This window comes from Lissotriton helveticus, chromosome 4_1 (genome assembly GCF_964261635.1).
Source record: "Lissotriton helveticus chromosome 4_1, aLisHel1.1, whole genome shotgun sequence".
Taxonomy (NCBI): domain Eukaryota; kingdom Metazoa; phylum Chordata; class Amphibia; order Caudata; family Salamandridae; genus Lissotriton; species Lissotriton helveticus.
The window spans coordinates 783807861-783831307 of NC_136063.1; the positions used below are offsets into that span (position 1 = coordinate 783807861).

At 44.4% G+C, this 23447-nt stretch overlaps 1 protein-coding gene across 1 annotated transcript in view; it reads right to left on the minus strand.

Annotated features, from left to right (window-relative positions):
• The window catches only part of LAMA3 (laminin subunit alpha 3), a 1062926-nt gene that overhangs the window by 29078 nt on the left and 1010401 nt on the right, over positions 1-23447 (minus strand). Inside the window, exons 57-67 of the mRNA XM_078687418.1 lie at positions 23332-23431; positions 22218-22334; positions 21717-21896; positions 20663-20802; positions 19596-19754; positions 13823-13995; positions 13558-13714; positions 11425-11558; positions 2236-2380; positions 1254-1376; positions 630-763 (exon numbers count right to left, since the gene is read on the minus strand). Coding sequence (XP_078543544.1) covers positions 630-763; positions 1254-1376; positions 2236-2380; positions 11425-11558; positions 13558-13714; positions 13823-13995; positions 19596-19754; positions 20663-20802; positions 21717-21896; positions 22218-22334; positions 23332-23431 — 1562 coding nt within the window. The remainder of the gene's footprint in view (positions 1-629; positions 764-1253; positions 1377-2235; positions 2381-11424; positions 11559-13557; positions 13715-13822; positions 13996-19595; positions 19755-20662; positions 20803-21716; positions 21897-22217; positions 22335-23331; positions 23432-23447) is intronic.

Genomic DNA, 23447 nt, shown 5'->3' on the forward strand with positions numbered 1-23447 from the left:
GCTGGTGAGCAAGGGCAAGTTTAGCTGAAAAACCTACAATAAACCTCCACTGAATATCCATAACATCTGGGACAGAGGAGTCACCACCACCTGCTACAGCATAAAAAAAACAACTATGCAAGTTTTACTATTATTCAATGCTACATTCCAAAGTGCAACCTAAAATAAGCAACTAAAAATGTATATTCACTGTGGTGCACACAATACATACCTGCTCCTTTTAAAGACCTGCCAGCATGAGACATAGCATCTGGGATCATGAACACCTGACACACATGGGCACTCAAATGATTTCATAACGTTAGAACTTCTTCTCTACCTATATCCTTAAAATTACTGATTTAAGAAGACATCATGCGTGTGCGCAGCCCCATCTTTGGTAGTGCGGAAAACGCTAACCTTATCTCTGTGACCGCGAAATTGTTTCACGCATCCTTCAACTATTCTGCTGAGGAAAACACTGCTAGCGGATCAAACATAGACTGTATAAACATAGAATGTGAGGCATCATATTCAGGCCAATCCTCCTGGACATGAGGTTTAGGATTGCCATGTTGCTAATGTTGGAAGTATAGCAAACACATTTTTAATAAGTGCTCCTAAAAAAAATTAAGTAGGTGTTAACTCACTTTTCCCTGATATCCGATGGAAGTCCGCCAATGTAGTACGTGCTAAACTGGAATGGATTACAGCTTTCATCAATCACAATGGATTTATCTTCAATGATCGCAATTTTAGTTTTAGGGGTAATCCGCACTTTAATCTGAAAAAGATTAAGACAAAGAAACTCAGGATTTGGAAATACCAGAAAGTGCGTTACAGCATTTTCTAAAATCATAGGATGTACAGTACTCTCCTTACACTCTCAAGTGCCCACAAAACAAATAAAAAAGGCGGCCATGGTTAAAAGAGGAAATACTGCATCCGCAAGTTCCAGTTTTAAATGGTTGGTCAAAAGAAAAGGCGTGTTAAACGTCCAAGATATGACAGGCTACGTCCCCTGGCATCAAATGTTTGACCAGATGAGGCACTATACATGGTCCCTACAAGACGCTGGAAGGAAGCACTTATGCGAGCTGGTAGGAGATGGAATGCAAGAGTAGAATGTTTAATGGTGGCCAAATACCATGATCATCAACATTCACTCTTTTCCCAGCTAAAGCATTAGTGGACTAATTATTCAATTATAGGAATAACTGGAGCTGATTTATAAACTACTGTATATCAAATGACTTCCTTGCTGAAAAACATACCGTATGCTCTTGCCCAACTTTGATGACTTCTCTCTGGCTTCTTGCTCTTTTCACTGCGTCTGAATTCATCTGGTACTCGAGCACGAGGAACCCATCTTCGATAGCGAGACTGAAGTAATTGCCCTGCAACAGCAACGCATGTCATCTCTCTGTAGCATACTGCATAAGGGACTGCCACAACCACAGTAATTTGTATGTCAGTGCCTGACACCATACACCCCGGTCCACCCACTTCCAAAAGAATAACTATGCTTGTGATTTCTGCAGCTGTTGTTTTCAAAACTACATGAGAAGTACAGAAACTTTGGATGAAAGCATATCGACTGACACACATTCTGTTTCCAAAGTACAAAGCAGAGTAACTTCAATGCCTGTAATTTTTGGCAACACAAAATAAATACCTGGTATTGTAAATCATTGAAAAGTTGGCTGTTGTGCCACTGAATAATACAATAAAGCCGTTCTTTTAAATGACTAGCAAATACATAGCAAATATATTGAAAATCATCCATATACATTTTACACATACAACCAAGAAAATTATCTATCTATCTATCTATCTATCTATCTATCTATCTATCTATCTATCTATCTATCTATCTATCTATCTATCTATCTATCTATCTATATACATGTATATACATATCTCAAGTGGCTAGCTTGAAAATCTGATTAACTTCTACAAGCCGGTGGCTCGACGAGCCCAGTCCGAAGGAGTATATAATATCCAGAGCAGCCGCAGCCCGTGCAGGTAAGAGCGGTGGGACCAGGTTAGATGGGGTGGATTCGACAGACGACCATGAGGGAAAATGAATAAATAATGAATTTTCCTTCATCGTCATCTGTCAAAATCCCCCCGGCCCCACTGCCCCACTCCTCTCACCTGCAGAGATGCAACATCTCAGCGTTACAACCACGACAGCTTGAGGCACAAAACACCAAGCCTATAGCCCAGTGATGAATCAGTCATACGAGCTCTTACATCATTCAGGGCAAAAAAGAGCAAGCCATTGTCAGAAACTGGTTGAATTGTCTGCTCATAATATGAAGTTCCACGTGCTGGTCTCGTATCGATGCGTGCGTAGCCGGTCCCCTCAAAGAAATGTTTGTCAGATGGTGTTTTCTCCCTGCAACAATATAGAAAACAAAGGCCAGTGGTACTGATCATAAAACAAGATTTCATTAGGTAAAAATAATTGCCCTCTGTATGACAGTAGCCACACCAACGAGTTCTACAGGTAATGTATATACTATCAATGCATTCAGCCACCCCTGACGACCAGGCTGAAGTCACAACGTGAAATTACTGAGTAATTGTATTTGCATTTATATAGCGCTTACTACACCTGACAAGGTGTCGAAGTGCTTTTTCAGGAAGTAGCGTGAGGGTCAAGAGTATAACACATGTGAAAGTTAGTTGATAGGGGAGCAATGTGTGTGAGGGCAAGCACCTTACTCTAAAGAGCCTATAAAGGGTTTACAGGAAATATACCCTGGCAAAAACACACAAACGGGAAAGAAGGAGAAGGATGGAAAAAACTGTCATAAAGGGAGAAAGCAGGAACCTGTAAGAGTGAGAAATAAGGGTAGGCAGTGTCTGCTAGTGGATCAAAGAGGCCCGAGGTGGATTCAGGACTACACTGCTTTGATATTCAACGCACCACTGACATTTAATGCCACCAGTCGGGCTTTGAACAGCGCTTTGTGCACTGCCACTCATTCTTTTACAAATTAAGCACTGGGAAGATGGCCGGCAATATGGAAGAAGTTGACGGTCTTAATATAATACTTAAATATGTTTCTAGAAAGATTGGTACTCATGAAACTTGGATTTTTTGTGTACTTTTGCAGTGTCGCTGCTGATCAGATAATGGTATGTTTAAGTCATTTATTCTTATCGTTTCCGGTGGTATGTTGCTTTAAACTTGATCAAGTCCTAAGTATATCTAGTTTGTCAGCGTTGTTTACAGAAAATCAATAAAATGTTGTGTAAAGAAACAAATGGCTGAAACGTCTTTCGTATGGCCATTAAGTTAGGTAGTTCTTGGGGCGTGGCCAACCAGGCAGCGAAATGGCCGCTCTGTGAGTGAGCTCCGCCGGCTACACAGAGACATCCTTCCATAATCCTTCTCCATGACCCAGGAGTGCTTCACCATAGCAGCAGATTGGTAGAGGATGCTTACCTCCGCCTCCGACCTGAATTTAGGGTGCGCTGATCGCCACCGGTCACGGTTGCAGCCTCCCGTCCCTTGGGCGACCTGCGCTGCATGTGAGACCCGCTGCTGTGGAACCGCCGCTGGGCGGCACTCCCGACTGCAGGCCGGTGATTGGCGGGCCCTCCGGAGCCCGGGCGGAGTCGCTGTGCGGACCACGGGGCTCCTGAGCCGACCCACGAGCAAACTACCGGTGAGTCGCGGCTGGGCTGAGACGCGGACGGGCCCCAGGCGTGTCCCCATTGCCCTGGGCAGTCTGCCGCTGTGAATCCGGGGGAGGACGGAGGAAGCGAGCCTGCGGTGAGCCCGCCATTTTGACGGCGATTTGGTTGTGGTGATTAGCGCGGCGGCTGAGGTCTGGGCCTGCTCCCGCAGATAAGTGGCTGTGTCGTTGGGAACTGCCAGGTGGAAGGAGGGGCCCCCGGGACATAGCCCTCTGAGCCTGCACATTACACCCCCTGCTGCGGCTTGGACCTGAGCCTATCGCACCAACTCCTTCTCCATGTGGATGAACCCGACGTCCTGGAACTGCTAATTGCCTTGTGAAGGGCCCTGCGTGGTGATACACTGCTGGAGGCCGTGGGTCTGCTATTGCGCGAAGGGGCTTTGCTGGAACCGCCATTTTGGAAGCTGGGAGCACCCGCCTGGGCCCGGGCTGTAGCTCTGTCATCCCCTGTCTGCCCGCGCCGATCTGCGGACAGATGTACATAGGCTAGATGGCCTGGCGGAGCTGGGTGCACTACGCACCTGTGAACACCTGAAGCCTACGGTTGCTCTGCTTTTCGCTGTGCGTGCCACCACGAGGCCCTTTCCACTGTGTGTCATCTCACGCGCCATTCCCTTCACTGCAAGATGGGGAAAAATGATGCGAGGCAGCCCAAGATCACTGTTGAGCAAAAACGCCCTGAAAAACCAAATTCGGTGGACCATGAAGCGGGCACGTCGGTGTCGCAGGGTTCAGGCGCGGAAATGGACTTTGGGGCACTGATGATGGAAGTTCGTGCGAGCCTCAAAAGTATTGACACTAAACTGGACGCAATGTCCTCACAACTGGAATCGGTTAAAACCAAAGTGGATGCCCATGAAACGAGGCTGGATTGCTTGGAGAACAGGCAAACCGAATGCTGCGAATTTCAGCAACACACTAAACAGCACATCACTAATATCGAAAAAGAACTGGAATCCCTGCGAGCCAAGACGGATGATTTGGAGGCGCGCTCCAGGAGGTCGAATGTCCGCATCACGGGAATTCCTGAGACTGACAACACTGGCAAGATGGAGGTGTTTGTTGCGGATCTCCTCCACGAACTCTTCGACCCACACCTCTCACAGGTATTCACGGTTGAACGAGCGCACAGATCGCTTGGGAAGGTGCCGGCGCCGGGCACACCGCCCCGTCTCATTCTTGCTAAACTGCTTAACTTTCAGGACAGAGACCTCATACTACGCCTCGCTAGGGAGAAGGGTAAGATTACACATAAGGGTAATAATATCTCATTTTACCCTGACTTTACCCCCCTGGTCCAAGCGGCGCGAAAAGAGTTCCTACCAGCTAAGAAAATTCTGCTGCAAGCTAACATCAAATACGCTCTCTTGTATCCAGCTAAACTGAGGGTAATTCATGAACACACCTCACACTTCTTTACGGACGCCAAATCAGCACTGAAGTTTGCAAAACACATTAGTGGGCCTGGGGCGAGGCGAAAGTCGCCGAGACTTGAAAACGACTCTGACCACCTAAGTGATAATGACTAATATGCCAGCATTGGAACACTGTGGAGCTCTCTATCCCATTTCTAAAGTCTTGCTTAAGTGCTCTAGTCCCCATCGATCACCCTACTGTCATGTGTACTTTACCTGGAGGGGAGGATGGGTTCGGAATTGCTACCCTGTTGCGTTGATGAGACTGTTGGGGCACGCGTTTTTTCTAGTGTTCTGCTGTGCAATCCTGTTGCGGCCCTATGTAATGATAACCGTTTGGGTCATGGAAATTCTGACTTGAATGTAGCCACCCTGTGAAAACGGGGGTGTAAGCCTGGAGCACCACGCCTCCAGGGGTGTCTCCCACTGTTCGAGTGTCTAGTTTGTGGACACGATATGGGTTTCGATAGTTGGGCTTCGTCACGACCTAATTGGGGGGTTGGTGAGGGTGGGGGGTGGCGGGGGGGGGGGGTTGAATTGTTTGCTAATTGTTCATAGTTGGTGCTTTAAAGGACACGATCAGATTGATGACTCACATGCACTCTTACTACACTCAAATTGGGCTGGGACGCTTGGTGGGGCGAGGGCGGGTATCGGACTCACAATTGATGTTCTAGGTGTAAGGCGACATGGAGAGTGTTAAGCTGTGGACTTGGACCATTAGAGGTCTGGGGGATCATAAGAAAGCCAGGTTGATGCATGGCATGCTTGCTAGGCATAATGTTGACATATGTTTTTTGCAGGAGACCCATGTAAATTCTACTCCTTCGTCTAGATTGAAGCACTCGAGATGGTCACAGGTGTATTCTGCGATTTATTCCAACTATGCTAGAGGTGTAGCTATACTCATTCGCAGAGGCCTGGACTGGCGAGAGCATGACGTTATACTGGATGGGGAGGGCAGATATGTCATTGTACATGGTTCTCTACAAGGCAGACAACTAATACTTGCTGCCATTTATGGCCCAAATGTAGATGACCCAGAGTTTTTTAGAAATGTCTGGGCCCGGATCATGATGTTGGATTGCCCGCATATTGTCCTAGGGGGTGATTTTAATGTTCCACTAAATGATGCTTTAGACCGGAGGGGTGTGGGCAGGCCTACACACACTGGGGCTCGACAGTCGATTCTAGATGTGATGGAGGAGGGGTTGCTATCCGACGTGTGGAGAGCTAGGCATCCAGTTGACGCTGTGGGTACATGCATAACCAGCCATCATGCAGCCTGGTCCCGCCTAGACTACTGGCTGGTGTCGCCGGCCGTGGCATCGTGGACACTTGACACATCCATACAAGCTAGATCTCTCTCTGATCATGCCCCCTGCCAGCTGGAATTGAGGATACCCGGGGTCCCTAAACGAGCGTTTGCTTGGCGACTGCCCCCCCATGCCCTCACTGACACTGTTTTCACAGAGGAAATCCGAGCAGATATTGTGCATTATTTTGATGAAAATGAGGGTTCGACGTCCACGGTAGCTACGGTGTGGGACGCTTTTAAGGCGGTGATCCGCGGCCAATGTATTGCTAGGCAAGCCGGGGTGCTGCGATCTATACGTCTATCTCTGACTAAACTTGAATCGGAGCTACGTGAGCTAGACCTGTCATTCTGCCGGGATCCATCTCCGGAAATGGCGGGCCGGATGAAGGCAAAATTGCTCGCCTTTAATGAGGAAGCTCAAAGGGAGGTTGCCTTCCTGGGAAAGCAAGCTGAGGCCCGTAGATACGGTGAGGGGGACAGGCCGAGCAGGACTCTGGCGCGAATGATAGCTCCTCGCACACACTCTCACTACATACACTCCATCAAAAATGGTGAAGGGAGGATGGTTGTTGGCCAGGAAGGAGTGCTGGACACATTTGCTGCATTCTACAAGTCCTTATACACCTCCAGGCAACCCACGGTCCCTGAATCACTGGAAGACTTCTTAGACTCCATTGCCATTGTCTGGTTCAATGACTTCCACCGCCAATATATGGATGTCCCCATCACTGTCCAGGATATAGCTCAGGTGATTAAAAGCATGCCTGCAAGCAAGGCCCCAGGCCCAGATGGCCTGACTACGGCCTTTTATAAGGCTTATGCCGAGGAATTGGCCCCCAAATTTCATTCAGTCTTTGTTGAAGCCCTAGAGTTAGGTTCCCTACCCGAGTCAATGTGTGAAGCGTTAATTATAACGCTGCTCAAACCAGATAAGGACAGCCAGGTCCTCGACTCATACCGTCCCCTCTCCTTAATCAATGTAGATGCGAAGATATATGCTAAGATCATTGCGGACAGGCTGCAGCCTTTGCTGCCGATGGTAGCACTCCCAGATCAATCTGGCTTTAGACCTGGCAGAGCGACGTCCCATAACCTCAGGACGATTTTTTCCGTTCTTCACTACTTGCATCCTTCCACACAGGCTGCGGTTGTGTTTTTGGATGCTACCAAAGCATTTGATTCACTAGAATGGCCCTTCCTCTTTAGGATTTTGGGCAGAATGGGGTTCAGTCCCCTCTTCATTAACTTGATTAAGTTGCTGTACGTCGCACCTAGAGCTAGAGTAAGCGTAAATGGGCTTATCTCGGAGTCGTTTGCCATATCCCGCGGGACCAGACAGGGCTGTCCTTTATCCCCGCTGTTATTTGCGATAGCGATGGAGCCCCTTGCCGCTCGAATTCGACAACACCACACAGCGAGGGGGATAGGATTCAGTTCACGGAGCCTGCTTATATCCTTGTACGCTGATGATGTCACGCTGTATGTTCTCAATCCCTCGGTGAGTCTAAACCCCCTGTTGCGAGAATTTGTTCGTTTTGAGGGCTTGGCTGGGATATCCATTAACTGGTCGAAGTCTGTAGTCTTTCCTCTCACTGATGCCACGCGGGAGGCGCCCTCTGATTACCCACTACGCTGGGAAGTTGATGCTGTAAAATACCTGGGGGTTTGGATAAGCCGTGATTTGCAGGAGTTGTGGTCTCTCAACTTTGGAAGAGCAGTAGACTGGCTGGAGGGTAAGGTGGAAATATGGAACAAACTACCCTTATCGCTGGTCGCGAGAATAGCTCTGGCGAAGATGGTTGTCCTCCCCAAATTTCTCTACTTATTTGTCAATCTTCCCATACCACTGACGGCACATTTCATGCAAAAGTGCGATCACTACTACTGACACTTGTGTGGGCTGGGGGCCAGGCGAGAACGTCTTGGGCACTGCTCACTCTCCCACTGCGGCAGGGCGGTCTGGGGGCTCCTGCCATGAAGCTTTACTCATTATATCATATCTAGAGCGCCCACACAAAATGCAGCCACCCCCCAGGGCACACCGTCGCAGCGGAGTACAGCTGCAGGGAAAGTGGGATCATCCCATATCATCAGATATAGCATCTGGTAAAGATTGTGTAGAGTCAGGAGAGGATGCACGCTCACGTGTCCACAGCGTGAAGGGCTCCCAGATGTCTCTAGGCCTGGAAGCGGTAGGCATCAATTCCCAGTAGCGCTCAAGCTGTGTGTTGCCGTACGTCACATCCCGAACCCATGCAGCAAACGAAGGCAGCGCTCGCCTACCCCAGTTCACCGCCACCTGTCTCTTAGCATAAAGGAGCAGTAGCGCATGTAGCTTTCTGTGCGTGGGCAATGTGTCATGAACCCAACCCAGAAGTCCCAGGAGCGGGGACGGAGCGTCTGACCTATGAAGTATCTGGTTAATAGCAGTGAAGATGTCTAGCCAGTAGGACAAGACCCAGCAGCTTGAACTCGTTTCAGTCCCAGACCCTCCTAGAATCTCCTCCCTACTTCTTCAGGTTAAAATGTCTGCAGCAGTTGAATGTCAGGAAGGAAGCCAAAACTGCACAATTTGGCTAGCACATCTAGGAGCCCCTGCACACACAAGATGCCATTCACACTCTTTTAGTGAACACTATGAATGCAGTCATATTTTTATGGAACGCATTTTGAGGAATTAGCATGTCCTAAATCTCAAATTTCAGGTTTTAAAAAAATTGCAGTACATACTTTTTGACCTGTCTAAACTCACGCAAAGTAATGAGCACTGATACAAGCAGCAGCCTGGCCAATACTCACTCACATTATCATTGAAACATGTCAGGTTTTGGACTTTGGAATAATCAGATCGTAAATGGCAGACTCTTATGTTCGTCAGTAATACCAGTGCTGGTTAGAGCATTTTCCTGATGGGTGTGAGACGGGAAAGGGATGTGGCCAAAGAACAAAGGAAATCCCATAGTTGTGTCAGAGGACACAAGAAAGCTAGAACCCAGTGGTAGCAGTGGCAGGACAAGAGTAGGGTCATATCATTTGTTTTCGAAAGGGAGGCCCAATTGTGCGGTGGGCAACAACTTACATACTTATGTTTCATTTCAAAACAGCGGTGATTTCCGTTACAAAGGCCTTACGGGTGGCCACTGTGAAGCCAGTAGAGCACCACAAGGTGGGGGCATAGATGCTGGAAGTAGGGATGCTGGGGGTGCGGCAACACCTCCAAAATAATCTTGCTAGAGTTCCGAGGGTGAATGAACAATAAAGATGACTACAAAATGTGTTTTTATCTTGTCACATTCGCTGTGCGTTCATAGACACAGGACAAATGTCAGATTATTTCTTCTGGTAAATTGCTGGTTATTCTTCTAAAATGCAAATTGCATTTATTTATTTTCTGATTGCAATGAGAGAGGATTTTGTAAAGTGAACTATGTGACTGTTGCTGGTGTGGAAGAAGGCCGCAGGATGTGTTTTTTTCCAAACACATCACATTTTAAATACCTCAAATTATGAACTGTACAAATATTCCAATCCCACACTCCACGAGACTACTGTTTGGTGGTCAGACTCTCTTGCACATCCTTTAGGCACATACATACGTAGCAAGATTTATTGGTATCTCATTAGTTAAATAAGGAAGGGAAGGTGTTGTAGCCTTGTTTAACCTGGGGGGAGGGGGGGATTAGGCGATACAAAGCTCCGGATTAGGTAGGGAGTTCCTGAATGCGGGCCCAAGTTAGACCTGATAAAGACGCTAAAAGAGTGTGTTCCTTTCACGGAAGCAGAGCCTAGCACATGAAATGAAGGAAATCATGTGTGAAAGCTAAACCTCTCAGCATAACTATGTGTTCTCAGGGCTGGGCTGGCCGTAGCGGGCAAAGGGCGTTTTGCTTGCTCCTGTTGTTTGATTTTTCTCTTCATCTGTCGCTCTGCTTCGGTCTTGCCAGCTTCAGCTCAGCAGTTGGTAAAGCTCCAGCTATTCTCGTCTGGTCTCACCCAGATCCAAAACACAGGCCTTAAGAGAACTGTAACTTGAGCAATGTTTGAGCTTTTGACTGCTGGTGCTGTCAGGTACTACTTCCAGAGGTCATCCTCCGCATTACACCTGAGGCAGACAATTTGGTTTCTGGAAGAGAGTACTTTTCTCACAACCTCTAAGAAAGAGGTAAAGGACCAACCTCTAGATCCAGTCTTTCATACCGTGAGATATTCATCTAGATGTATTAAATGGGGTGCCAATGTGGATGCCTCAACACAATTTGCACCATTTGGACCCATTAGATTGACAAAGCCGTGCTTTTCCTTTCTACTAGAACTGGCATGCTACAAGAAGGAAGCCCACATTCAGGGACACAGAGGATCACCCTGGAGAACATCATAGAGCAGTTTTCAAAAAATGGGAAGGTGCGAGATGGGAAGTGAAATTAGAAAACAAAGGAAGTGGAAAACAAATTAGGGAGGTGGTGGACAGCAGGCCAGATGTGGTGACCTGGAAAGTGTGTGAACAGTATGAGACACTGGAAGCTTTAGAATACATTCTGCTGCATGAAGGGTGTAGGCCATACAGATATTGAAGAGCAATAAAAACGAGAGTTAACATTTGCAGGACAGTTATTGGGAAAACGATGGAAATAAGAAAGTACAGAAATCGAAGAAGAGAAAAAGAAACACATTGACAGGCTTAGAAGGGTAGGAGGGCTAACGCCTCTCAAAGACCTTGCACCCGAGTCAGTGTGTCATGTTCAATGTTGTGACTTTGTCTACCAATTTACATGTAGTCTGAACAGCCATGTTATGCCTCAGTTCTGGATAAAGAACAACTAGGCTACACACTAGACACAACACATCCATCTTTTAGAAAAATATCTGCTCTGGTAAATAAAGGACGAGGTACCACCCTAACAGCCTTAATGCAGTATGTTTGGTATTACACAGAATAAAGCATTACAGAACTTGTTGAACGATCTATGTTTACCCCAGAAAAAGCAGGAGTTGTATTTACCTTCTGCATGGTGTCACTTCGATCGTGTTGAGGTTAAATGTCTGCTTGAAGTTGTATAAACTGATCACCTTCTGGTTAAAGTCATCCAATTCGATGCATCCTTGGAATTTAGGGTAGTTCAGTCTTCGGGGAGGCTGTACAAGAAAAACAGGTTTATTCAGAACGTTCATGTTATGTGAACTCTTAGCATATCACCACCCTGCAGTTGTTAATTATTTGTGCAGTTTATTGCAATTACCTATGTAGCTGACAAACTAGCTGCCTGAGTGAACGCATATACATATGTGCACTCAAGTTATACATCTTTCTGCATGTTGAGAAGTAATTGCATTGTACAACAATAGACACTCACTTTGTGTTGTAGCTACATTACGTTTTTTATACAATGCTGACACAACAGTTTGAATGGTGGTGTTTTTAGATTAGTGCTGCTATTATTAACAGAGCGTAGATATGTGCCCGTCTTAAAAAAAATTAATCCAGACGTACAATAGCGCTTTCCTAGTTGTGAGGTCTATCGTTAGAGAATCCCCTGGTTTCTTTGCCACAAGTGCAAAACTGGAAATGCAGAGAAAACCAGCCAAAGCTCCTATGTGGACTTTACCTGGCTCATCAGGACGGGTGCAGTGCAGTTACTGCCTAAAAAGCACACATGAAGTAGTAAACTTGGAGTCTCAGACCGCGGGTAGTGCAAACATGAAACGTTGACAAATTTAAATATTTTAGTTTTATTTCTTTATAGTTCGCATAATATTAATATGGCTCAGAGACATTGATCAATGGAGTTTAGTTGCATAATAAATGCACAATATACTGATGCACCCTAGAGAAGTGGCCATCAAAACAAGGATACTACTGATCCAGTACAAAATCCTGCATAGGATTTATTATAATAGAGACAAACAACATATGATGGGGAGGGCCGACTCGCCATTCTATCGTATCTGCAAAACAGTGAAGGGAGATTTCTATCATACAATATGTGGCTGTACCAAAATCCAACTGTACTGGAAGAAAATAGTGGAGAATTTGGGGAAGATAATGGGTGCACTTACACTCTTAGAGGCCAAATTCATTCTACTGGGTTACCTAACGAAGTTGACATAAACAGGGCTCAGTTGACATTAGTGACACTAGGCCTAGTCGTCACCAAGAGAGACGTGGCTAGGTGGTGGGGGGTGGTGGTGGTGACTCCCATGATGAAAGCATGGAGGAAGGGTATGAACCTCTATATGGCCACTGAGAATGTGACCTATACCACCAGAGGATGCTCACGTAAATGTAATAAAACATGGGGTTCATGGAGACGCTGTTAAGGGCTAGACCAACTAAATAATGTACCAGGCAATACATTTCATAGTACCAAACACACTGATATAGTGAATTAAGATATCTACTGATGAACAAGCGAAACACTTGTTTAAGGTCCCACAAACATGTAGATAATGTCAGGGATATAACAATGTTGAGATAAATATTTTCAACTAATATTTATTTTTGGTATGAATATTACATGGTCCTTCCGAAATGTACCTCATGCATAACTGTTATTGTTATGAATGTTGTTACTGTGCTCTTTGAAACATTTAAGATGCAAAGGAAAAAAATAAACAATACAAATATTTACAAAATAAAATAAATGCACAATATAAATGATTTGGGGCATGCTAGTGAAAGGAGGGATGGAAACAACTCTGTGATGGTCATAACTACAGTGAAACAGAAGGTCACTGTTGTGCTTGTCTGAGATGGAGAAAATGGGTACTGGTGGAAAGCAAGCAAGGGCCCTTTATGTGATGTGATGTCTTATGAATGATAGCATAGGTGGTGGACTTTTTGAAAGAGAAAATGGACTTCTGATGACTGAGGGAACCATTAAGCTATCAGCCTCTGTTTGTTGACTCCAACTGGAACAAAACATGGCTGCACAAGACAATAGTCACAATGGTAGTTTGGGGATTATACAGCCTTGGGGAGGTCTGAAACAAAGGCAGATACACCTGTGCTGTGTTAATCACTTGCTGATTTAAAGCAATAGGATTGTACAATTATTGTGTAGTAAGATGCTGAAAACGTAACAAAAAGGAACAAAAAAAAGGATGAAGAACAAGAAAACTCTAATAAAATATTCACCGTGAAGTCATTTGGATATCCTCCAACATAAAAGACAACATTGTTGGGGTCAAGATTCAACAAGGTTGTTGGGCTCACGCTCCCTTCATCCACTGAGGTCGATGGATTTCTACCAGTGGCTCCTTTGCTGTACATCACAGTTGCATATTGATAAATCCTGGATCCAAAATGAATAAAGCGGAGTGCATTAATATTAGCAATACATGACAACAAGGGTAGATCAAATGAAGAAATAAACAAAATGGCTGATTGAACAGTCCTGTACCTATCAAACAAGACTCGATCCATGACGACATCTTCAAGTATATTTGACACCACAGCCTTCTCGCTTTGCGTCACTTTAGCGTTCACCTCTATCACAGCTTCCCTGCCTCCGAGGTTATAAACGCAAAGGAGCCGTTCGTCTTCTACAGCCATCCCAATGTAGTCCTTTGAAGTCTACATGAAAAAAGCACAAGTAAGTACTCTGCTTATTGATTTCAGGGAAAAAGTAGTGAAATTGAGTTTCGGTCTATAAGGGCAGCTGTTTTACTGGGCAGCCTTCTGTAGGATTAAATTATATTCAGGACACTTCACGAAAAAGACCAGTATCTGTAAGGTATACTACCAGGATATCTTGGACGAAATATCATTCAAACATACTAACTACCTCAATATCATGAAAGCAAGTACCTTTGGGTAAGTATACGTCTTCAAGGTACATGTATGTGGAGTTAACAACAGTAAATCTGTACTAACCTAAATATTCACTTTCCTTCACAGTATTTTGGTTCTAAATATTTAGGACACAATATTTAAGCATCGCTATATTTCTGTCTTTAATATTCAGACATACAACCATGTATTGGTTTATTAGAGTAGAATATCAATCAGTGATTATATTAACATGTCTTTATTACAGTTTTGGGTAAAAATAGGCAATCAACAGAAATTAATGCAGACGGGGAACACTATATGATCTGAACAAGTACATACATTGTTTACAATGTGCCCTATGGGAATAGTCTGGCTACTATGAGAGTTGGAGTGAGTTGTGGGAGCTGTGGAAAACAGCACTCTTAAAATTCAAGAGGTGGTGTTTGAGAAGTTTCTTGACTGTGGCATACAAAAGAAAGACTGTGTAGCTGTCATGATATCCAGAGACTGATGATGTCCATCAGAGGATGGTCAGTGCATGCTGGGTTGCGAGAGGCCTTGTATGGTAGTGACCTTGCATTTTTTAACAGGGTGGCAACAGTGAACCATAAGGTCTTAAAGGGTTTTGAAGGAGATGGGTGTTGTATCAGGCGAGGTTGCTGAGGACTATAGTAGTTATGTTTACCTTGGCCAAGCGGAACTTCAGTGAGGGCAGATTTTGACCATGTGAGAATGAATTGATTGTCTCAGTGACAAATGCAGATTGTACAATTTCACTGCTGATATCACAGGATGAGTACGAAAAATAGGTGGCGGGGGGTTAAGTAGATTATCAAATGTACTATGTTGTCATGGAAAGATAAGTCTTGGGAGGTTACAACTCTAGCACACCTTCACCTTAATGGGAAGAGGTCTATTTTCTAATCTACAGCAATTTAATATTCTGGGTATGTACCCAAAAATCTTTTTTGTCTTATTACCTTGATAAAAAAATATTTGTGGATCTCAGATTCTGCAGGTGTAAAGAAGGTGATGTCGACTGAGGAAATACATTCAGAGAATACCATTGTATTTTTGAAGTGGATCCATAGATTATGGCTGGATGAGAGGGCGTAACCAAGGAAGATTGATCTTATTTTGGACCCTGCAGAGAAAGCAATGATCATATTTTCTCTTTGGAACCAGATGACCAATAGGCAGTGTGTGGCTATTCTGCATCTATTGGCAGAGACACTCTCTAAGGTATGAGCCGAAGTGATTATACAAGAAGTGAAAAGCATTGTCAGTGAAGCGGTGGAAAGGCATGTGGAGAGAGAAAATATGGTCAAGGCATGTGGTCTAGGGGTGGAGAGAGAGGAGCTTGAGGTCAGTGTTTGGGAGGCATCCCATGAGTAGTGGGGTTGGCGCAGAGATTGTTGTCCACTATGATATGAAAATGTGTTAGACGCTCAAATAAGTATGGGGACAGGCTAGGTGTTATGATGTACATTGCTGAAGCAGGAACAGTGATAAGGCAGTGGAAGGTTGCAGGGTTGGTTGGAAGTAGTGGGCAGGACTAATGAAGTGTTAATGGTGGGAGAAAGCAGCCTTAACTGACTGCATTTTGTAGATCCTGGGATAAAAGGAGTAGTGAAGGTTGACGGCAGTAAAGCTTTAGGAAAGTATGTTAAAGACAATGGGTCAGATTCACAAAGGGCCTCCGCACTTGTGGTGGAGGCCCCAAAGTCGAGGCAGGCCCTCCGCAGTCATGGCAGGACCTCTGTACTCCAATTACCCACTACGGGGCCCCTGCCGTCAGTGCGGGTCCCCACCTAGACTGCGGGGCCTCCGCCACGAACGATGAGGCCCTTTGTGAATCGGCCCCAATCCGTTTAAGGGTGTTAGGAAAAATGGGAGACCTGGTGCTAGCGAGTGGGGTCGAAGAGATTACAATGTTTGTTGCATAAGGTAATTACTACTGCAAATTGGAAGAAGAAGGTAAGAGAGTCACTCAGACTATGGGTTCACTAGGGAAACCTAGAAGTGATAGGGAGCTCTTATAGAGGTCTGGCAACTTGTGGAGTGTGGCACCAGAAAATGATTGTAAGAATATTGCCTGACATAAATATTGTGTCCTTAATATCTTCTATAAAAATATATCCCCAGTGGAGTTAATAATAATGTAACCCATTGAGTCATTTTTTGGAAACATTTTTTAAAACAGGATATTTATGTCACACCGTATTTCTGTATATGATATTCTGGTATACAACCATATGTGAGGGGCAAACAAGTGGGCGGTGTTTTAGGGAATTAGACAAACCCTGGTTTGCCTAGGTGCTTGTAGCCAGTATTGGTCGTACTTTCTTGAAATTCAGACCAAAAGAAAATCTATGTTATGACTTTAATGTGCCGCTGTTAAAAATGTGGAAAAAGGCTTTGTTGTCTTGTGCTTTTCTGCTCCTGTGCACGAATTAGGGACGATATGACGGCTGCATATTAAACTACTATGTACTAAGTAAGCTGAAAAGAAAACCAGTGTAAGTTAAAACCTAAGGGGTTGTCAATAAAGTAAGTTCAAATGTACCGAGTTGCAAACATGTAAGATTCTGAGCAGCGTTTGCTGTAATCCTCTGCTAGGTACTGAGAGGAGCCCTGGTTGGAGTTCTAGAGTTGTCAGGTGAGAATTCTTGTCAGACAAACAGTTTCCCATGCTGCATTCAATCTTCAAGTGCTCTCCTTTTGCCCATCAGTGGCGTTGGTATTTGTTTGGGCACATCCTGTGCTGTCAAGGGGCAGGACGCCTTCTAGTGTTTAAGATACATATGAAGAGCATCAAGGCCGGTTTTACCAGAGCAGCGTAATAACTATTGTCGGGTGCTGAATCATATGCGGCCCACCACTGCCCGGTTCATGCTGGTGCCTGCGGCATACCCTTCGTTCATACAATCCCACGGCTGATACTGCCAGAAGCCTGGTGCATTAGTGGTCTGACAGGGCCACACCAAGGGGCATATTTACAAGGGAATGCTAGAGTGTGGCGTTAAACACAAAATGCTAACGCCACGCTCCGCTATTCAGGGAAGAGCCATATTTACAAAGATACAGCGCAGCCCTGGTATTTCCTTAGCGATGGCACTAAATTAAGCTGCCTTGCACCAAAGCAGGAACCCTTGCACCACAGTGCAAGGGTTCCTGCGTTGAGGGATTGATTGTTTATGTGCAGGAAGGTATTCCTTCGTTCACATAAACAATCACCAATGGCTATTTGAAAGGTCTATGTGTCCTGCATTGTACAGCACACATAGAAGTTGTAAATCATCATTTTTATTGATTGTTTATGTGCAGGAAGTGACACCTTCCTGCACATAAACAATCATTCATGGTGTTTTGCTGTTTCTATGTGTGCTGCACAATGTAGCATACATGGAAACAGCAAAAATGAGGAGAAATAAAGCATTTCTCCTCGTTTTGCCATGTTAATAATTTTGGCGCTGCCTCCTATCTATGTCGTCCTTGTAAATAGGGAGCAGAATCAATGGGTGTTGCAGCAGAACTCCCACCGCAACACCCATTGTCCACCCCTTCCAGGCTAAGTATGGCGTAAAAGTGTGCCTTATTTATAAGGTGGCATTTAGCCATGTTAAATGGCTTAACACCGCCTTGTAAATAAGGCGAAGCCCATATCGCCACAGGAAACGTCAATAAAAGTGATGTTCCTGTGGCGATGGGGGCTTGTAAATATGCCCCCAAAGACTCTACCGCTCCTTGTTCAGTGGTTGCACGACTACTCCTCGTTCCCTCATCTTCCTGGCACTCACTGTCTTTTACATGGCACACAGCATGCGTGCAGTACAAACAGTACAGGTGTATGAACGTGCAGGGTAGAGTGCAACTCATTTTACCCACTCTTCTGTGTTAGCTTTTGTCTTGCCCCAGCTGATCACCAGGTATTTCGTTCTTCCTTCAGAAACAAACACCCACCGCCACTTCTTTTGAACCTGGCCGAATATGTCTTTCATTGTAAAGAATGAGTGGTCAGTGAGGTGAATCGTGTAGCATGGTTTACATACACCAAGCGCCCTGGTGCTAATGAAGCTAATTCATGGTGCCTCGGCGACTGAGAACATCAAGACCGGAGAGGACTTCTCGCTAAAGTGAATGGAGTATACAGCTCGAAATGTCATGTCAAGTTTTTGAGGAAAGCAAAATATATGACTATTCCTCACTATCTAGGGTCAAAACACCATGTAGCGTACCATGGACTTTGCTCTGTTTGTCAATTGATAGTGGCTTGTGCAACTAGGGTTGCGTTTGCCTCTTCGAGAGAATCTCTCACATAGAGAACAACAGAGAGGTCCTGTAATGTTCGAGCTGTCCTATACGTATTTGGTAGCTGGAGATGTTTGCATTGGTGCAGAGATGTATATATTTATTTAGATTTTTTGTTTTAGTGCTACTTAACCTCTAAGCCTTTTCTTTCTTCTGTTTATGTTTTCCCACTTTTCTAGTCATCGGTGCGCTGCTGCTTTTGTTTTGTCCTTTTATCTAACAAGTAAACTGAAGACATTGAAACTGGTATTCTTCCAGAGCAACATGTTCTAGAAACACACAGTTCAAAAAACAATCCTTTGCACTTTTTGGTTGCAGGACAGAGCAAGGAGAAGAGCACATCTCTATAATCCAAAAGACATTAGCACAACCCAGAACGCTGAGCTGCAGTGTGCCAATCCCTTCACTTATTTGCTGGTTCATTTATTCCTTCATTCGACCAGTAACTTTCCTTCATTCTAAGACATACTCGCCATTATGCAAGGAATAGGTTAGACTGATGCCAGGATCTAATGCTGAGCTACTCAAATAGGGTTATTTAACCGCTGGTTGTCTGTAGTCAAGAGAAACCAAATCATCTGCTGTCACTCAGTCAAGGCGAAACCATTTAATGGCCGATCACTGGATCTTCTATTACATGACGATGTCATCTAGCGCATTGAGTCAGCCAATTCACTGGCGCTTCGGCCGCCCTCTGGTCAGTCTCGCTCTGACATTAAGGACTTAACCAAACCTCTTGTCCGTCAGAGCAATGCCAAAACCGTATCTTTTACAACTCCACCTGAAATAACTTGGGAGAAGCACAAACTCCGTGACATTATAACTGTTAAATTACATTTATCTCATAATTCTTTGATCGTAGAGCTGTCATTTTGTGTCATTTTCATCCTCTAACCATTATCTATATCATAGTTCATGAGATGTCTTTTAACCTCACTGTGCTGTTTCTGCATATACTGTTTCAGGAAAAGAATGCTAAAGCATTTTTGTGCAGCAGCAGTATAGACAAATGTAAATAAAATAAAATAAAAAATGTTGAGCACAGTGGGAAGCTTTCAGGGAATGGGTCTAGTATAGACAGGAATACCTACATCTTTGTTCCCCAAGTACATGACAAACATGTCAGGGGGGCTTGCGGCTGATCTCTGGAGGTACAGCGAAAGGGAGCTGTAGCCTTTCAGATCTTCAAGGTTGGCTGGAGGTCGCACCTCAACTCCAGACTCACCATTGAACTTCATGGGAATTCCGACCTAGAGGTGCCAGAGGAGGAAGGAGAAAACACAGGAATATGTTAATGTTCATGGATATCATGATACCATGCACCATCACTCCCCTTCAACCCAGACATAAAGCAGGAATGAATAAAATACTGACCTGGGCTGCTATGATAAATTAATAATAATGTTACAACCTATGGCTCTCGTGGGTGGATGGCAGGACGCCAGGTAGTTTTTTGTTTGTGTGGCAAGGGCGAGATAAGGGAATGTGGTGTGTGAGAGTGGCAAGATGCCAGGTTGGATTTTTTTCTAAGGGGGGATGGACATGGACAGAGGGTGGGTGGTGTTGGAGGGCGGCTAGACTTCAGGGACTTTGTTTTGGGGTGTCAGGACGGTATTGCAGAGGATGCATGGGAAGGTTGGCTGGATGCCAGGTACTTTTTTTATATATATTCCCAGGGGGTGGGGGTATATTGCCATGGGTAAGTCGTACGATACCAGCTATTTTGTTTTATATTTAAATAGGAGAGGGCAATCTAATTACAAGGTTGGTAGAGTGGGTGGAAGGACACCAGATTATGCATGCCTTCATTGTTACTACTCTCCCCATGTGCTGCTCATTCGAGCTGGGGAGAGGGTGTGGGTACCAAAAAACAATAACCTTGTAGATGGGTAGCTATGAACAAAGAGGATGTTTTCACCTTGAATTAAAACAAATGCAATTTCCCTTCTTACAACTGTTGTCCAGTCGAACATTGCTTAACTTTTTTTTATTATTTATAGTAACTATAATACCTTTGGAAGCTGAGCCCCAGTTTTAAGCAATCATTTCAAATGCGATATATAAGTAGTGGCTGGATTTGGTTGCATGGATTATACCAACACACATTAACAACAACAAGCATTCCTCCAGAAGGACATTGACGGGGCATGCAACATACCCTGTTGGCAGCATCTCGGGCTTGCTGTATGAGCTCCCTGATACGGTTCACGTTCTCTGAGATATTTCCAATGGGCATAAGTTGGTTGATGCTCTCCATTTTGTTAAAAAGGTCTGGGAGCTTGTTGGTCAGCTTCGTCACTGTTGGAAATCAAACAAAGACCATCATTGTGGCAGAGACCGGAAACAGAACACTGAACTGAGAAGACATCTACAAGCACTCCCAACTCCTTGCCTTGCCCTTTGGTCAAACTATCCAAAGCAATAGTGCTCTAAAGCTTACAAATAATTATCTTTGTATGTTGTTGGAGACCCTCGGGGACACCACCCAATAATTAACCGTGGCAAAGCCAATAGGTATAGCTTTGGCTGCTGATCCTTTGGCTTTACCAATGTGTAATTTGTTTGTGAATGATTCTGTAGGAACCTATGCATTGTATGAAAACAAGGGTTGTCTAAAAGCAGTATACATTTAATATAAAACCAGACATTTCACCAGTAGTCCATAGCACTGAAAGGGGAACATCCTTTACAACGCGGATGTTACCCCACAGTGCAGTTACGACGCGTCTTTTACAAAGCAAGTCGTTACTACGACTTGCGCTGGATGGCGCTGTGGGATAAGGAATCTTGTAATTTTATATTCCAACACCTTCCCTACTGTTACGGGGACTGGTGTTGGAATATAAAATTATAAGATTCCAAAATCCGCACCCTCCAACGCAAGTCGTTGTAACGACTTGTGTTGTAAAATCTGCGATGTAAAGTACCGCGTTGAAAACAACCGCGATGTACTGACATACATCCCACTGAAAGGGACTATTTATTGGGCAGCTGTGCACGCTGAGGAAGAGCAAGTGCCAGTCACTCACAGTCAGTTAAGCTGAACAATTTTAGGAGCATAGGCTTTTCAAACACAAAAGCAGACGTCAACCTACAAAAATATATTAATGCACCTTAAGAATTGGAGCGGTGTAGAGCCCGACCAAAGAACAATGGAGAATTGATACCATATACCAAAGATGTTAATGTCTTCTACATTCCCAACCACTTACCTGAGTTGCCAGCGTCTTCTAGAATTTTGTTGAATGCAGCACTCTCAGTGGTGCCTATAGAGTCCCTCAGCTTATCCACATCTTCTTTTATGGGATTCAGCTCATTCAAGATGTTGCTGGTAATGCCATTGGCCTTTTGCACATTTGTCTTGGCACTGTTGATCATTGTGTCTATGTCATCTGTGCACAAAAGTAAAGAAGGTGAAGATGCAGCAAATAAGTATACTAGGGTACATTAATGGAATAAATTAGGGGGGAGGATGTGGCTTTTTGGCTAGAGCTTCCAACCTTGGAGCTGGGGAACCTGGTTCGAGCCTCGGCTCAGCATCCTGTGATTCTGGGCAAATCACGTAATCTTCCTGTGCCTACCAAAAACGAATGTGTCCTTGTGTAACGTACTGGTGCTTACGTAAAGCACTCCAATACCTTCAGGTCAAGTTCGCATTATATAAATCTGCAAAAAAAATAGTCCAGATGAAAGCAAAAAGAAGGGCTACTAACCTCTGCGAATTCCATCCAGGTCACTCTTTACAGCATTGAGGTCTTTCAACATTCTGGTCTTCTTTTCTTCAGCATCGGTCAATCTGTCCTGTATGTCTTGAAGTTCTGGATTAACAGCTAACAAAATAAAAATGTGAACGAAATGTAGTTATTTCTGAGTGAATGGGATTGCTTTCTGCATCTAATACACCCTAATGATTTAATCTCACATGTCTGAGTTCTTTTATTTTTATAATAGCGAAACCCATCCTTGCAAATGTGTCAACATTGAAAACTCTAAAGGACCCCATAGCCTGAAATCCTAATGACCTCTCGAGATATTCCCATACTATTTCAATTTACAGAAATCTACAGCACCCCACTATAGCCCGTTGTGCTGTGGAATTCAAGTGAGACATGAATAATTAGGTAATGCTTCACCTTTTAGGCATCCTAACAATGTATCCATGGAAATTGTACACATTTTACCAATCCTTGATGGAGGTTTTTAGTCAGTAGGAATTGCCATATTACATCCGTTATTTTGCATGTGGGTTAAAGGGAAATAAACCCTAAGGGACCAACATAATTCACATCTTCCCGAGTTCTCACAACACATTCTCCTGAAAGATGCATGGTGTTGCTCAGATTTTCTAGGAACAGGGCTTACTCGAAAGGGGAACAGTAAGGAAATCACAGACTGCATTGCGACTTCTTCTGTCCCTTTTGGCACGGTTACAGTGTTTTTTGTGACTTCATGTACATGTGATACTGTTTCTATTGGGAAATAGGTGCGAAAGTAGAGGGGTATGAATATACTGAAAGGTGCATTGTTCAATGAGTTTTCAATTCTGAATGCAGTAGCTGTTTTAGGATATATGCCCCCAGCTCCTGGGGATTTATGGGTAGGAAAAGCACGCTCTATTAATAACAGTAAATTTAGGCTTAAGATTTCTGTTTCCAGTCCTTTGTGAACTCTAGTCATGTCCACCCTGAAGCAACTTCTCCATTTCTGAACCTATTTCTCTCACCTTCGTATTGATTCAACAACAAAATCCCCCCAAAAGCAGACAAGCATTTATCAGAATTGGTGTGGGCCTGCAGACACTACTCACCATTGTCTGTGTTGACATACCTTGCAATGACTGTTGAGCGTTTTTAGCTTCAGCTAGCAGGGTGTCGGAGTCTGACTTCAGTGTCTTGGCTTTTCCGGCAAGATCTTCCCTTTCTACTGTCTAAAAATAAAGTAAC